This window comes from Sceloporus undulatus, chromosome 7, assembly GCF_019175285.1.
Source record: "Sceloporus undulatus isolate JIND9_A2432 ecotype Alabama chromosome 7, SceUnd_v1.1, whole genome shotgun sequence".
Classification (NCBI taxonomy): domain Eukaryota; kingdom Metazoa; phylum Chordata; class Lepidosauria; order Squamata; family Phrynosomatidae; genus Sceloporus; species Sceloporus undulatus.
Genome location: NC_056528.1, coordinates 38,473,151 through 38,490,208, shown reverse-complemented (window position 1 = coordinate 38,490,208; position 17,058 = coordinate 38,473,151). Strand labels below are relative to the sequence as shown.

At 43.1% G+C, this 17,058-nt stretch overlaps 1 protein-coding gene across 7 annotated transcripts in view; it reads right to left on the bottom strand.

Moving 5' to 3' along the window:
- GRIA3 (glutamate ionotropic receptor AMPA type subunit 3) overlaps positions 1 to 11,562 on the bottom strand; it is a 200,103-nt gene extending 188,541 nt beyond the window's left edge. For 3 of the 7 annotated variants that reach the window (XM_042478096.1, XM_042478099.1, XM_042478097.1), the window contains exons 1-2: positions 11,037 to 11,556; positions 8,464 to 8,622 (exon numbers count right to left, since the gene is read on the bottom strand). In XM_042478096.1, the coding sequence (XP_042334030.1) occupies positions 8,464 to 8,622; positions 11,037 to 11,136 (259 nt within the window). In that variant the 5' untranslated portion in view covers positions 11,137 to 11,556. Of the gene's footprint in view, positions 1 to 8,463; positions 8,623 to 11,036 lie in introns of all 7 variants that reach the window. The other 4 variants (XR_006104932.1, XM_042478100.1, XM_042478101.1 and 1 more) reach the window with 4 other exon arrangements.
- Between the last annotated feature and the right edge of the window lie 5,496 nt (positions 11,563 to 17,058).

Genomic DNA, 17,058 nt, shown 5'->3' with positions numbered 1-17,058 from the left:
CTCCCATTTTATCCCTTTGTCATCAGCTTACTTCAATTGTTGCACACTAAGTTCAGAGTGTAAATATAGTTTGAACTCAATGAACTCAGCAGGGGGAGAAGGGAGGGAAGGGGAAATGGTGGAATGTTGCCCTTCCCAGTAGACTCAGACAAAAGAAAACTGCTTCAGCCTCTCCTGGACTGTGTGTTTTTCCTCATTAACGCCTTTTGCAATCCTGATCACAATCTCATGTTGCTTAGCCACAGGTGTCCTGGGTTTCATCTGTGAAATGTTGGAGGGTATGTGAGTAAGGGAGAAAGGCAAAGGTGGTGAAAAACTGAAAACAACCTACACCCAGAGAATGGTCTGAAGAAACAACAAAATTATTATTATTTGAAGCTGAACATTTCCCAATATTTGTCTACAAGAAATAAAAATCAATCAAATTTTCAAAGAGATAGTCAAGTTACTCTTTTGATTACTTAATTTGTAATCCAGTTTTAGTCCCAGTTTTGGAGAGGGGAAAAGATGGGATAGAAACAAACTAAACAACAACAACAGCCACCACAACAGTCTGTTCCAGAAAAACAACAAAGAATCTTATGGCACCTCTATGATGACTAGATTTATTTTACCCTAGGCTTTTGTGGCTTACAATTCCCTTCCTCTAGTCCATGGAACTCAATATTGATATATAGAAATATACACAGTATGTGCAAGCAGGGAAGGATCAGAGCAAAACAGAATACTGAAAAAGACAATTGTTCTTTCAACACTGGCCCCAACGAATTAGCACAAAATCCTGGCAATAAGTAAGGCAGTTAGCACATGATTAAGCAAGGGCATTCTGTCAGACACCAAGAGTGATCTGCACCTTGCATCTTCCATTTTGTGTTCCAAAATGCCCTTAGACAGAGACATCTTTGGCAGAAGCCAGATGACCACTTTGAGCATTGCCACCCCTTTGCCAGCTGGCCAGAGACAGCCCAGATGCAGGGAAGAGAAGCCGCTCACTCACTGGCATGAAGGAACGCTGAGCAGCAGCAAGCAGGGGAAACGGCACATGGCGCACAAAGAGTCTGAATGTAGAATCAATTTTTTCTTTTAAAAAAAAGAGTTTGCTCTCAGCTTGTTCGCAGGCTCACCATGCATCTCCATACTCCATTCTGGTAACGCTCCCACCACATCCAAAACACCCCCAGCGCTTCATTCTGTAAAATCCTTTCCATTGGAATGCTTGACAAATGAATTGCACAAGACGCCACTGAGAAGGAATAATTGAGAAAAGCTACAAAAGCCCATTGGAAGAGAGGCACCCAAACAAACAGCTAAATGGAACACAGCAAATAGGGATAATTAGGTAATTATGCTCTTTCCCCCTCTGGTTGGCAAAGGAGGAAGTACTGTGGCAAACACAGTAAACACATCAATGTGTGCATAGATGTGTGTGTGTGTGTTTTCAGCCTGGTGGGGTACCCCAGAAATTCACATCTAAGGGGAATTAATAGGAGGAATGAGAGGAGAGGAGGACATCAATGCTAACAGCTTAGTTAAGGCAATCAGCTGTCATAAATCACTTTTTTATCTTTCCAAGAAACCCTTTTTTCTTCTTCATTTTATGTAGCCTACCATCACTCCAATCAAATGCCTTTCTTCAAATGTGGCAGGTTTTTATGGGGAAAGTATTAAAAGCTATTATATTTTCTCAGATATCTCCGGCTGGCGGGGGCAAGGGGGGGGGGGGAGAGGGGAAGCCACCAGGTTTGTTTTTCTAAATATTCCCTGCAAACAGTGCGTAATTCAAGAGTGCATTTGTTGGCCATAAAGGTGTACAGCAGCATTTCTTTTTTGCAATGACAGTGCAGAGAGAGAGAAAAAGAGAGAGAGGGAGAGAGAGGGGGAATATGCGATCTGAGTGCTAATGAGCTGACACTGCAGTACTGGAGCAATGTAGTATAGTGCACTACAAGTGCAGAACGGGGGGGGGGGGACACACCCAGTGCCATTTTGAGGAATATAAGAGACAGAACTTCAAACATAATTCAAATACTAATGCTAAGAAACGCAGTGGAGATTTTAATTTAAAACAGAAAAAAAAAAAAGGGGGGGGGGACAGGAAGAAATGATATAGAGACATGTCAGTGATGGAGTTTTGCATTTAAGCTGCTCAGTTCTAATATATCCCAACAAAGATGTCTCATTCTTTAAGACTGAACCCCACAATGGCTCTGTTTATTTGGGCTTATACCCTGCTCAGACTTACAAAGCACATTAGCCTCCCTTTCTCCCAGAGGGATGGCGAACACCAACAGATGCACCAAGAATCTGCCTAACATCCACTTCCACCTGTAGGTTTACGTAGAAAATCAGTATTTGAGGGTGCAGGATTCCTTCACTCTCAAGAAACCGACAGGTATAAAACCACGATTAGAAACATTATTGAACAAAACAGAAAATAGCTAAAAGCTTGTGCAACAGCCAGTTCCACTGAATGCAGGATTTCTCCTTCCATATTTTCCCAGCTGAAATACACCAGGTTGAAGCAAACTGGAAACAACAACAGAGAGACAAGTTCTCTTGCACCTTGCTTGACTGAATACTCTTTAAACTCTAGATTATGGAGGGGAAATGTGTGCCCTTCCAAATGTCCCTGGACTACAGTTCCCATTAACCAAAGCCAGTATAGCCGATGGTTGATGACTGACTGGAGTTGCAGTCCAACAACATCCTGGGGGAAACACATGCTCCTTCTTTGTTTTAAGTCAATCATTCTGAGATGAAATGCCTCATTCCCATTCCTCACTCCTTCCCATAAACCAAGATTTATTCATTCAATATAGTTTTGAAGGATTCTTCGACTCAGTACATGAGATTTAGAGGTCAGCTTCTCAGGTTTCAAGACATATTGCTCAAAGCACAGCCCTTTTAAACAAAGCTTGAGAAAGTTCTTTTTTTTTTCAGGACAGTTTCCAGAATACTGTTTTGGACTATAGCTCCAACTGATCGTACTGACTGGGGAAATCTCAGACCTATAGTCCTCACATGTAACCTTTCCAAGCACCTAGAACACATTCTGTTCACAATGTTAGGATAGAGATCCATTTTAAAGGGCCAATAGTCATTCATTGTGTTTTGAAATAATAATGATAAACCCAAAGACTACTTGGCTCCACAACCAAATATTTCAGAAGAGGTTTAAAATATGTCTGAACAATCTTTTGACAAACAGGACAGAATTTCCCCTTTAAAATGTGTTCCAGCCGTGAGAGAAGTGGATGTTTGCAATAAATTAAAACTTTGATCGTGTTTCTTATTCATTTAAATATAATATTGTGGAATTAGGGATACTATTTAAACTAATCAATGGGGCTGAATCACCAGAAGTACTCTTGGATTTTCCTTCAGCGTGTTGCAATATCTGTTATCATGAACGTTTATGTTAGGAACTTTTATTGGTTTTGTCAGAGTTCATCCTTCACCTGCCATCTTCATTACTGTATCTGGGTGAGACATCAGGACTGCCCTGTTAAAGAGCCCTAGCTACGCGTCAGAGAACTACAATTCCCAGAGTCCTGCAGGGAAGGCAAATGAGAGAATAGCTTAGGTATGTAATGCAGATAAGTCCCAGTACTGAGCATCAGAGCCAATGTTACTTATTCTCCAACAACCCTCCAAGTATTAAAAACATGTATAGTGACATTTGAGGAAAGATGTTGCCCCCCCCCCCCCCAAAAAAAAGATACATGATGAACAGGAAACTTAATCCACCCACACAGACTAGGAATAAAATAAAACTACCACTTTATCGGTAAGGAACTGGCAATTGTTATACATTGTGGAGCAGTAGGACGTCATTCTTGGCAGATTTCTATGTACAGGCATTCTGACTTTTCAAAGACAATTACTTTCAGATTTGAGACGAGTAACAGCCCTTCTGGATATTTATCTGAAGTTACAAGGCCTTAAATGTTCACTGGGCAGGACTACAAATAATTTCCTCCCTGCTACAATATATCATCATGCAAGCATTTCATTCCAGACAAGGTTACCTTTCCCCATCCTTCCTTCCACTTACTTAGCCACAGATGTTACTGTTGTACAGAATAGGGGTGGCAGAAAGAGTGGACAGAGGCAAGATCTTTCATTTTCTCTTATAATATTAGAGCTCTGTATTAGCTATATAAAACATCCATTAGATTGTAGTACATCTACCAAATAAAGAAAAGCAACTTCTTCACAAACAGCACAATGGACTGATGGAATTCATAACCATGACATGGGGTTATGGCCATTAGTTTAGATGGTTAAGAGACAAATCCATATAAGAGAAGTAAGAATTGCGTGGCACCTAGATGTTGTTGGACTACAGCTCCCAGCACACATCACAATTGTCTATACTGGCTAAAGCTACTGAGACTGGCAGCCCAAGAACACCTGGAGGGCCACATAATTTACAGAAGATAGATCTAATAGTTGTTATTAGCTCTGTAAAAGGATGGATAATTATAACCATCTTCTTCCGATGTTAAGGAGCTACAACATTTGCCATAATCAGGATAACCAAAAGCAAGGAATGCTGAGAGTTGCATTTGAACAACATTTACAGGGCCACAGTTGCCCATCGCAATGGAAAACCACCATGATTGAATGTGGTGTGCCTCCAAAGACCAAATGTTACATACAAGCCTATGGTGTACCTCTGGTTTATTGATAAGCTTTCTGGGAATATCCACTTGGCCACTTGGCCAATATGTACTTGGCCAGGAATATCCATTCAGCAGAGCTGGGTGATTATCTCAGGTGGCGGATGCTAGGCATCAGAGCATGGGCTGGATGAAAGAGCTGTGTGCTACGTGGTTTACTCTGTACCCTTAAAACCAGCCTGCTGCCTTCCAGTGTGGTAGAAGATGCCACCTCATCATCACTGCTGAGGAAAAACCTTAGCGTTTTTTTCTAGCTGAAACAGAAAAGGGAGCCATGTTGTTCTTCATTTCAGGCAGCAAAATATCTTTGGTAGATGCTATAGCTGTTTCTAACTAAGCAGGATGCGAGGCTAAAATAAAAATTCATTTGACCCAGTCAAATTTTTATGTTCTCATACTGAAGAGCATTGGAGGGGAATTTGCTGGGTTACCAGTTTCCATCAGCCCTATATGTGCCCAATGGTTAGGGGTAATGCAAGTTGTTGCCAGGAACTTATGCAAGCTGCAGATTTTCCTTAGATGATATCATCATAATCACTACCACCAGATGTACTGACGTAATGTACTAAAAAGTTGACTAATACCGCTATCTCCCAAATCTTGGCTACAAATTAATGGAAATTAATGGGAGAAGGTTTGAGGGAATATACCCTACAATTAGGGTAGAGTATATATGAAAGTACAATTATAAGGAGCCATCTAAATCAGGGGTGAGCAAAGGTTGGCCCTAGTGAACTGCAAGCTTGGGACACAATCGTGTAATGTCCCTGTAGGAAGATCATATATCCTTATAACAAGTACGACAAAGTGGGGTATGATCTTAAGCATCTGTAAAACCTATTCCATTCCAGATAGACTGGCAGTGGTAACAAGACAGAGACAAATAGAAAAGAAAAAGAGACAGAGTACTGCTTCACCCCAAGGAAGAAATTGCTGGCCAGACAATGTGGTCATTGCCACTGGCTCAGATGGCTTTGAAAAGACTTAGAGAAGTTCATGGGCAAAATAGCTGTCAGTACCTATTGCCATCTTGGAATCTTGAGATTCCGAGGTAATATGCCACCCAAAGGCACAAGGTCACTGACCGAACAGCAACGTATGTAAGTATGTTGCAAGGTGGAGAACTCTTTCCATTCCTTCTTTCAGGACACATGTAGATTTTGCCACACATTCTCTCTCACACACCACAGCCAAACAGACACTATGCATTTTGTGAGCACTGAGCATGTTGAATACTCATGGGACTATATTTGGGTGCCTCCTTGAGGGTTTGTCTGTTTGTTGATTTATTTGTTTTGCTGCTAGTTCTCTAAATCATGGGGAGCTCTCTTTACTTCACTCCTCTTTTGCACTGGCCTCATTTGACTATCATAACTCAGGATTCAGTTTCATTGTTAATAAATGATTACTATGATAATGGGATTACATCAGCCTATCCCCAACTTCCTGATGATTACTTTAGACTATGTCCCAGTGTTGGCCTAACCATTGGCCTAGCTAACCATTGACAGAAGTTGAAGTCTCAAACATCTGGAGAGCACCAGGATGTGGAAGGCTAGTTTGTTGTTAACTGCTCTCAAGTCAGCCTTGACTCATGGTGACCCTATGGATGGGACACCTCCAAGACCCCTTGTCTTCCACTGTTCTGCTTAGATCCTATAGATTCAGGCCCATGGCCTCCTTGATATTGAGTCTATCCATCTGGTGTGGGGTCTCCTCACTTTCTGCTGCCCTCCATCTTTCCTAGCATCATTGCCTTTTATAATGATTCATGCCTTCTCATGATACATCCAAAGTACAACAACCTCAGTTTCGTCATCTTGGCTTCCAGGGAGAGTTCAGGCTCGATCCATTCTAGGATCCCTGGAAGGCTAGACTTGATGATATAACTCTTCTTATGTTCATAATCCCAAAACAAGATGAGCAAATCATGAAGAAGTTACTCTTTGGACTACAATATCCAAAATACCCAATAGACAGCATGGTGATCTGGAAGTTGTAGGCCAAAAAAAGTAACATTTCCAAGCTTGGAGAATGAGGAAGCTACTGTACTTGGGATTCTGGATGACAGCAACCTATGAAATTATTTAATCATGAAATGTGTGTGCCTCTGTGTGTTTGTGTGTTTGTGTGTGGGGGTCTTTTGTTTTATTTTTATCAATTGTCTCTCTCTGGAACTGAAGCATTTCAGGATAGTCCTACTATGATCCAAGAGGGAGCACAAATACATATACATATATTAAAAGTTAATAATCAGTTATTGTAGGAGTATAATGCCTTTGTTTTAAATAAATATTTAAATTAGATATTTAAAGGAAACTGTGTTTGAAATAGAGCCTTTTCAAGGGATAACATTCATTCAAGTTGCTCTTCAGACATTTGTATAAAGCTGTGCAGGCCAGCCATGATTATTAACATAACACCGCAAACCTATCATAACTTGAGTGGTGTGGTGCTGAAAAAGCATTTACAGTATGCATTGCCAACTGACCAGAAAGCTCCTGTTCTCATGCATTTCACAGCAGAAATGGCAAAACTGGAGAAATTGGCAGTCAAAGCTTTCCATGGCGTGGAGATAAAAACATGATCCTTTGGGCAAGCCTCCTACAAAGTTTCTGGTAAAAGTCACAGCTATAGTAACATGGTGAAAAAAAGAAAGCAAACCTTATTCTAAAAAGACTGGAAACCTTTTATTTAAATCAAGGGCTGGAAACATGTAGTCATGTAGCTAGTGTTGGACTACATCTCCCATAAGCTTCCTTTCTTATAGGCTGATATGCTCCCAGAGATGCATTTGCCATGTAACTTCATCCCACTCTCAGAGCAAATATTACAGAAGTCCTCTGACAGGTCTCTTTGCAACATCGACAAAAGGGCTGAAACCAATTTTAGTCCTAACACAGACAGAAATGGCTAGTCACCACTTATATCAGTCAGGCTGATTTCTATAGGCCTACCCTAGTTGGGACTCAAATGGGATTCAGCTCATGGAATGCAGAATGGTTTGTTTTCTTTGCCAGATTACTTTCCTTCCTTTTTTTTTGACTGATCCCCTATTCTAGAGACAGAAGCATCACCGTGATGCAAAAAACACATGTGTTTATAGGGGTATAACGCCCCCCCCCCCAGTCTTTCCAGACTGCTAAGCTTTCTGTACCATTTCTCCTCCTGCTCTCTAGTTCCTAAGGCATCCATCAGTTTGTACACTCACTGGATTTATCGGAACATTTTGTGCAAAACAAAAGGCTGTTTGAAGGCAGAAAGAAGCCAGTAATCCTATTTCCTCAAGGTCACTTTAAACAGCACCCTCCAGATTCCATCCCTGAGAGACATTCTTTGAGAAGTAATGCCCGCACCCTCCTTACATACATACACACACAACTGGACACAAATCCACACACTTGTAACTAGCCGGTTGCTAAATATCTACTGTCCAGGCAACCCATGCACAGCCACAAATCTGATTTTCAGAAACGAACTCTGAGCTGCTTCTATCAGATTTGGGGGAGAGGACCCCAAATCTGTCCATATGTACATATTAGGAATGAAAGCTTTTATTAATTATAATTGACATGCGGGCAGCACTGCAAGACAAACTAGGTTTTTCTTTGGCAAGGCATTTGTCAACATTTTGAGCTTCCAAATACGAACTGCAATTCCAGGTAGCTTATTAAGGTAAAATGATGGCTTTCCCCCCTCCCTTTAAGAGGAAGATGGAAGAGGCAGAACCAGGGTACAAAGAAGCAACTGTTATAATGAGAAAATCAAGCTAGTTACTTACATGCATTTGTTACGGAAAAACTGTTGGACGAATCCAGGTGGTCAACGTGGTAGTTCAAGTGGAAAGGTTTTTCTGTAAAATTTTGGTTCGTGTTGTATAACTGTACAGCAAAACGGAAAGCGCTGTGCTCCTGGACTGTGTTTCTCATGAAAAGTCCTCCTGGAATGGAGAAGAAATAGTTTCTTTCCCTTCCGTTTATAACAGAATACTTTAAAAATATATCCAGTCTATTTAGTCTGAGAAGCATTTTCTCAATCAAGTCAAGACATTGCAGCAATTCCACCCTTCTAGAGCAACAAATTACACATCCAATGCAATTTACCGGCAGGGCTTATTTTAAACACACAGTTTAGTTTTTCCCAAAGAGCACATACCGTTGGTTTTATTTTTAAAAAAATAATAATTCAAAGCTACAATCCTGTGTACACTTTTCTAGATGTAAGCCTTACTGACAATGAGTGAAACTGGCTTATAGCAGGAAATGGAGCATGTCTAGCCACAAGTCAGTCCAAGTTCAATAGGACTTGATCAACCTTGTACCTCTGTAACCGAACTAGGTTCATTTCTTAAATTTAGAAGCAAGTTCTCATGGTGTTCAATGGTGCTTACTCCAAGTTAGATATGTACAAAGCACTGAAACATTTTTCACAGAAAAATCCCCTGAAAGCAGACATGGAGTGGGCAAGACAGGACTTTCACAGTCCAGTCCTTTATACGTCTAACCCTAAAATAAATCCCATTGTATGCAATGGGACGTATGCCAAAGAAAATATAGGCAGCATCTTAAATACTCTTAGGGTGTTGTCCTCAGTTGTTAAACACTCAGGATCCAACAATCGTAGGTACACATATTCTGCAATAATCTCACTGAACTTGTATCTAAGCTTGGATAGATACAGGATCAAGCTCCATGGTTCCCAGTGTGGCATGAGAGCGGCAAGTGTGGTTAAAAAAACCTAACCTCCAAGTCTAAACAGGAGGGTCTTGTGTTCCCAAAATGTTCAAATGCTTTCATCATTCATCCTTTTCCAAAGAAGCACATAGGAGAGACACAGGTTCTATGCCCTGTTGAAGTTTTAAGGGCTGTGTGCAGAGGTTTTCCTACAAACTGGATTGAACATGGTGCCAAAGTTGCCTTAGAAGAAGGGGCTGGGTGGAGGGGGGGGGGGAAGAGATGCTAGAAAACTCCAAGAGGGGGGGACATCCTTCTTTTTCAGATTTATTGGAGCACAATTTTATGTCAAATCCCCTCTTCTGTGTGTTTTGCAGCCTGCCTTAGGGGGAAACAACCTCCCTATCCTCCTCCCTCTGCCTGTTCCTTCTGCAGCATTTAGGAAAGGATGAAGCTAGCTGCAAAGAGAGAGAGAGAGAGAGAGAGCCCTAACAGAGAGAAGGTGCTTTACACACACAAAAAGGAATAAAACACTATTTTTAAACACAGCTTGGCATTTCTCAGTGCCCCAGAAGAACCCTAGCGGGTGAGGATTTTATTTTTTTATTTTTGTACATATTTGCACTCCTATTCATGGATGGGGAGGGGGGATAAAAATAAAATTAGGAGCACATTTGATGCAGGGCTGGCATAGGCAAAATAGAGGAGGCATGGGCTGTTTCAGCCGTCTGCTCCTGTTGGTTTGCCCCCCTTCCCCCCCCCCACCCCATGCCCCCCCCCCCGCTTCCTTGCTTGTGCCAGTTCCAGCAGCTCCATCTTATTCGTCTTGGCACATTTAGGTTCTTGCTCCCTCCATCCCTCCATCCCAGGTTTTGGTAGGAATGTCCAAGATGAGTTCCATTACCAAGAAGAGTGATGCGGTCGGAGTGGAGGAAACCCACCACAGCATGACAACTGTAGGTAAAAAGACACACACACACACACAGAGGAAGTTTTGCCATGGGCTCTGAAGGTTTCAGGGACAGAAGTGACTGGTATGTGAGGATCTGGTGCCACAGGGAAGGGGAAAAACAGTGGAAATTTGGCTTTTCCTTTCCATCTTTGTGCTTCTGTGGGAAAGAGTGGGTTCCAAAGCACGGTTTTATTAAGAAGCCCTAATAAACTAATCAGGACCAAATAACCACGCTAATAAAGAGGCTGCCAGTCACCCTCCTTGCCATTCCAACACAATTCCAGATCCATCACCAAGCAATGCAGATTGTGTGTGTGTGCTTTAAAGAATCGCCTGGGCTGCTTTTGTAAAATGCAACCTCTCTGCCCTGAAAAAAAAAAAAGGGGGGGGGTGGATGAAAAGCCCCCAGGGTGGATTTGCAAAGTGAGGGGGGCAGAGATCCAATGGAATATAGGAGTTTTTTAAAGGTAAAGGGACAAACGCCTCTTCTCCACCTGACCTCAATTTTCCTTCCATCCTTCCTTCAATGAGACACCCCCCCAAATAATGTTGGTGATGATGATAGTGGTGATGATGGTGACGGTGGTAGTGGTGGTGATGGTGGTAGTGACAATGATGATGATGATGATAGTGGTGGTGGTGGTGGTGATAACAGCAATGGTGTTGATGGTGCTGCTGATGGTGATGACAGATAACAACAACAATAACAGTAATAAAGAGCTCCCTTACCTATACTGATGGTGTTGGGGAAGCCTCCCCTCGCCTCTCCCAGGAGCCCCCCCAGCACCAAGAGGAGAGTCGGGGGCATGGCGGGTTGGGGGCTCCCCATTTTCTGCCCTTCCCTTCCTTTCCCTCGGTCTCCCCTTCAGGCTCTCCCTTCGCGATCCCTGCTTAGGTTGATCCCGGCCAGAGAGGCATTGGATCGGGCGCAAGAGGAGGGGAAACAGGAGGAGATGACGGCGGTGGCTCCGATCTCTGGAGTGGAATGGGGAGAAAAGCCCTGCTTCCTTCAGCCCTTTGGCTCCGGAGGGCTCATGGGGCGGGGGGCTGCTTCTGGCAGGGCTGAGGAGGGTCCCGATCGCCTCTGGGGAAGATGCCTGGACCGGAGAGCTCCGCGTGGCTTAAGGCTGAAACTTCATGGCCAGAGCCGAAGCCCCGCAGAGCCCCGCATCCTCCTCCTCCTCCTCCTCTTCCTCGCCGCTCCGCAACTGCACCACTGGGCCAGGCAAGGCAAGCAAAGCCAGGCAAGGCGAGGCAAGGCGCTCAATTGGCCACGGCGCCCGCCTCACGTGGCCCTCCTCCTCCTCCTCCCCAAGGGCTGCCTCTCAGCCTGATGGCGAAGCTGGGGCTGAGGAGGCTCACTGAAGAGGCTCCAAACAATGCCTGCATCCACACTGGAGACACAACTTGGTTTGGCCCCGCTTTAACTGCCCTAGATCAAGGCTATGGAATTCTGGGAGTTGGTGTTCGTTGTGGGCCCAGAGGGAGCGGAGTCCTCCACCATGCTGGGGTTCAATCTCATCTGTGGAGGAGCTGTCCAAGGTGCTGAACCGATGTTTGGGCAGGGACTCAAGGCAGCCTTATGGCCCTCAGCAGAGAGGAGCCATTCCCCTAACTAAGGTCCAAAACACACTGCTGAAATAATCCAGTTTGAGACTGCTTGAAGTGCCCTGGCTCAATGCTAGAGAATTTCTAGCAACTTTAGTTTGGTGAGACACTGCGCCTTCTCTGTCCGAGAGCTCTGGTGCCACAATAAACTACAGTTCCCAGGATTTCCCAACACTGAGCCAGGGCAGTTAAAGCAGTCTCAAACTAGATTTTTTCTGCAGTGTGTATTGGACCTATTTTATCTTCCTGGTCTAAAATTCACAGCAGATTCCCAAAGGCCCTTGGATGTGGGGTTGGGACTTTGCCAAGTCCCAGCCCTTTGCAAGGTCTAAAGTATGCCACCTACCCCTTTGGGGGCTGGGATAAATGCTGGGGGCTGGGTGGGTTCATATGTCCAGACAGCAAGACCCCACTGCAACCACAGAGGAAGGACCACCAAATGAAAAGACTGACAAGGCTCCTGTGCCTTTCAGGCCACAATCCTATACACCTTTCTCTAGGAGCAATCCCCTATGCAAGACACCTTCTCACAATTTCTTCTTGAGAAAACTGGCATAGGGTACATGTGCAATCCTATGTGTCAGTTTATTTTGGAGGAAACCATGTTGAGCATGAGCACAGTGGGACTTCTCAAAAATGAACCTGCAAAGAGTTTGTCTTACTCCACACATTACAAGGTGTATGTGGCAGAAGCTTATTTCTGGTAGCTTATAGGTTCCGGCTGCTGTTCCCAAAGGTAGGTCCGACTAAATACAATGGAGCTATGAAGTCGAAGGCTTTCACGGCTGGCACCCATAGATTTTTGTAGGTTTTTCAGGCTATGTGGCCGTGATCTAGAAGAGTTTTTTCTTGACATTTTGCCAGCATTTATGGCTGGCATTCTTCTAGAACACAGCCACATAGCCTGAAAAACCCACAAAGAACTACAATGGAATTAACTTCTGAATAAGCACTCATTTTGATTGTTTGACTAGGAGTAGTGAGGTACAAATCCTTGCTTGGTCACTGGGTGACCCTGCGCAAGTCACACTCTGAAAGTGACAGAAAAACAATGGCAACTTCCCTCTGAACAAATATCCCCCCCCCCAAAAAAAAAACCCTTGATAGGTTCACCTTAGGATTGCCACAAATTGGAGATAATTTGAAGGCACACAACAGCAACAGCAAACATTCATATCTGGGGTCTAGAGTGATGGTGATGGTTTGAAGAGTCATGTCCCTGCTTCTTTTTACTCCAGCTTAACTATCTGTTGCCCAAATAGTTAACTGGGAAACTTTGACCCTGTACCTCAGGGTGTGTGGATCATGTGGCCTTTAAATATTTTTAGACTGCAACTCATATGGTTTCTTGGCATTGGATATGTTGGATAACTTCCATCCCTTGATCTAGATGTTCTTGGACTGAAGTTCCCATCAGCCCCAGCCATCCTTATCAGTAATGGATGATGGCAGCTGCAGTGCACCAATCTTGGGAGGTCCACAGGTTCTCCACTGTTGTTGGAGTTCTCCCCTTTTGGACAATTCTTAACACACCCAGGAAGAGCCCTCTGCTACTTGCTTCACCAGATGAAACTGAGCTACTCAAAGATGAATCATGGCTCACAGTGGTGATATTTTTAAAAAGGGCAAAACATCTAGAGATTCCTAGAGAGGTGTTTTTTCATGTAAAAAGAATAGTGTTTTTTTTAATTTGTGGTTTTTCCACATTCACGGGGTTCCCTCACCCCTAACCCCAGAGAATGTGGAGGGGCCATTATACATCAGAGGAAACGAATGGCAAAACCACCTCTTAGTATTCCTCGCCTAAGAAAACTAAAGCTCAGTCCATTTGCAGCTCCAGCAGTTAGTTCACACTCAGACATACTCCAAAGTTACTGTGTGTGTAAGAAATATATTATCGCCCAGCTCCATCTGCTCTGTCTTTACTTGTTCTTAGTGTTGTTATTATTAGAACTCACACAAGCAACATGTTTTTCCTCTTCTTAAGAGAGTAACATTACCCAGCCTTGTATGAAAAGCAACCATTCAATATATATATTACAGAGAAACCAGGAATAACATAGAAAGAAAAAAAGTAGTAGAGAAGAAGAGTGGGCAAGAAGGGAGCTGGTTTCTTATCCTGTTAATTTCCATAAGATCTAAATGATACTTAGCGGAAACTCATCAGGTTCCTCATGGAAGTAGCTGTCATGGCAGCTGTCAAGGAAGAGATGTTTTCTCCATATCCAGTTCCCTCCATCCTTTAAATTAAGAGTGGATAACTTGATATTCTATAGAAGATTTGAAGTATAGCTTCCATAAACCTTAACCAGGTTGGCTCGAGTTTATGTACAGATAGGACAGTCTAAAACCAGAGCTTGGAAAAGTTCCTTTCTTTGAATGACAGCTTGTGACCATGATAGATGGCAGAAGTCTGGGAGTTTTAATCCAAAAATTAACATTTCAAGGCTCCGTTCAAAATATCAAGAGGCCCAAATTTGTCTTTACTTTTTAAAAAAGCAATGAACAGGACAGAAAGTGTCCCAGCTTGAAACTACCCTAGAACAGATACCAGGTTATTTGAATGAACACTGTTTCCTGTATATTTTACTTATGGATGTAACCTGCAGTATTTTTGGTTGTGAAGGTGCACATTGGAACAAATGGAAATAAATATTTGGATTAGGCATAGGTTAGAAAAATACCCCACAAGGAAACATTAGACTCCGATTTTTGTAGGTGTTTCCCTCAGCAGGGTCCCTCATATCCATCCAGTTCTTTTGGATTACATCTTCTAGCATTCCTGACCACTGGGCATGCTGCCTAGGGCCTGATGGAAATAGAGGTCAGCAACATCTGGACAGGTTCCTCATTCCTGTCCTAGAAACGTCACTTTAGCCAGGATTTAATAGCAGTGGAAAGATGGACAAAACTTCACATCTAAACATACTGTTCTCTCATGTTTTCCCCTTGAAATCTTCCAGGTATTTTGTGCAAGCTGAGACCTCCAGCTTCACCAACGATGAACACACGATTCTGACACACAAAGATCTCCTGCAAATGAACAGATGATTTTTTGAGAATGCTTGAGGGAACTTTTCCAGTGTTTCATTACAGGGCAAACCTATTTGAAAGCATTATACATAATTATACCTAAGGGAAGATATTCAAAGGAATTATTTTGCACATGTTCTCTCTCTTTCTCTCACTCTCCTTGTTTGGTTTCCCTCCCCCACATGACTACTGTTGCCATTGACTGTAACTAAAAGCCACTGCCTGCCTGCCTGCAGGGAAAGTCTGACTTTGATAATCTGGCCCACATTTCCATACTCTCCAGTATTTCACAGACAAAAATAGGGACATGATCAGAATGCTACAATGCTGATAGCAAGGTTTACTACTTGATCCCTTCCCATTTTGATAGAATTACCAGCTTGTTAGATGAAGGGAATGCTGTGGATATAGAATATCTTGATTTCAGTAAGGCCTTTGACAAAGTTCCCCACGACATTCTTGCAAACAAGCTTGTAAAATGTGGGCTAGGCAAGGCAACTGTCACATGGATTTGTAATTAGTTGACTGACCTTTTCATCTTGAGAGAAGTGACCAGTGGGGTCCCACAGGGCTCTGTCATGGGGCCAGTGCTATTCAACATCTTTATTAATGACTTGAAGAACAAAAATGGAGGCATACTTATCAAATTTGCAGATGTCACCAAATTAGGAGGAGTAGCTAGTACCCCAGAGGACAAGATCAAAATTCAAGATGACTTGAATAAACTAGAAAGCTGGGCCACAGCTAACAAAATGAAATTCAACAGGGAGAAATGTAAGGTACTGCACTTAGGGCGGAGAAATGAAATGCATAGATATAGGATGGGCGACACCTGGCTGAATGAAACTACATGTGAAAGGGATCTGGGAGTCCAAGTGGACCACAAGTTGAACATGAGTGAACAGTGTGATGCGGCAGGCAGCTAACAAGGCCAATGCAATTTTAGACTGCATCAATAAAAGTATAGTGTCTAGATCAAGGAAAATAATAGTGCCACTGTACTCTGTTTTGGTCAGGCCCCACCTGGAATATTGTGTCCAGTTCTGGGCATCACAATCTAAAAAGGATGTGGAGAAACTTGAACGTGTCCAAAGGAGGGTGACTAAAATGGTGAAGGGTCTGGAAGCCATGCCCTATGAGGAACGACTTAGGGAGCTGGGGATGTTTAGCCTGGAGAAAAGACGGTTAAGAGGTGATATGATAGCCCTGTTTAAATATTTGAAGGGATGTCATGTTGAGGAGGGAGCAAGCTTGTTTTCTGCTGCTCCAGTAACTAGGACCCAGAACAATGGATGCAAACTGCAGGAGAAAAGATTCCACCTCAACATTAGGAAGAACTTCCTGACAGTGAGGACTGTTTGACAGTGGAACAAAGTTCCTCGGAGTGTGGTGGAGTCTCCTTCCTTAGAGGTCTTTAAACAGAGTCTGGATGGCCAACTGTCAGGGATGCTTTGATTTGGATTTCCTGCATGGCAGGGGGTTGGACTGGATGGCCCTTACAGTCTCTTCCAACTCTATTATTCTATGATTCTATGATTCTACACATCGGAGTGGAGGGTGGGGGACATACATTCTGCTTTGAATAGCCACTTATCCATCACCTCACCCAAAGAAACAGCCAAAAAAGAGGAAAAAAGACTACATTGATTTGCAGCATACACACACACACACACACACACACACACACACACACCCCTCTGTGAAAACAGAGACTCACCAATATTCAAGCCCCATAGGCTTGAATGGTGCACGTGCCCCATTGAAAATAATGGAGGTCTCCCTTCTGTGAATATTGAAGAGCGATGATCTCAAGTCCATGAGAAAAGAGGGGCAACTGCATATGCTAATGCAGAAATAATAGTTTATCATTCAGAAGGCAGCTATCTGCTTATGCAGAAATAATAGGTAGTGATGTGCATTTGCACCTCTCTCTACTGCCGCATCATATTGCCGATTCATGGTCAATCTGTTGTCCATGAAGACTCCTAGATCCTGTTTGCATGTAGATTGGACTTTCAGTGTTCCTGCTCTTCCTTCTTTTTGCTCTGTATTTTAAAAACAGATTATAACTGGATTGGGCCTTCCAAAAAGGAAGGGGCTTTTCAGGGGA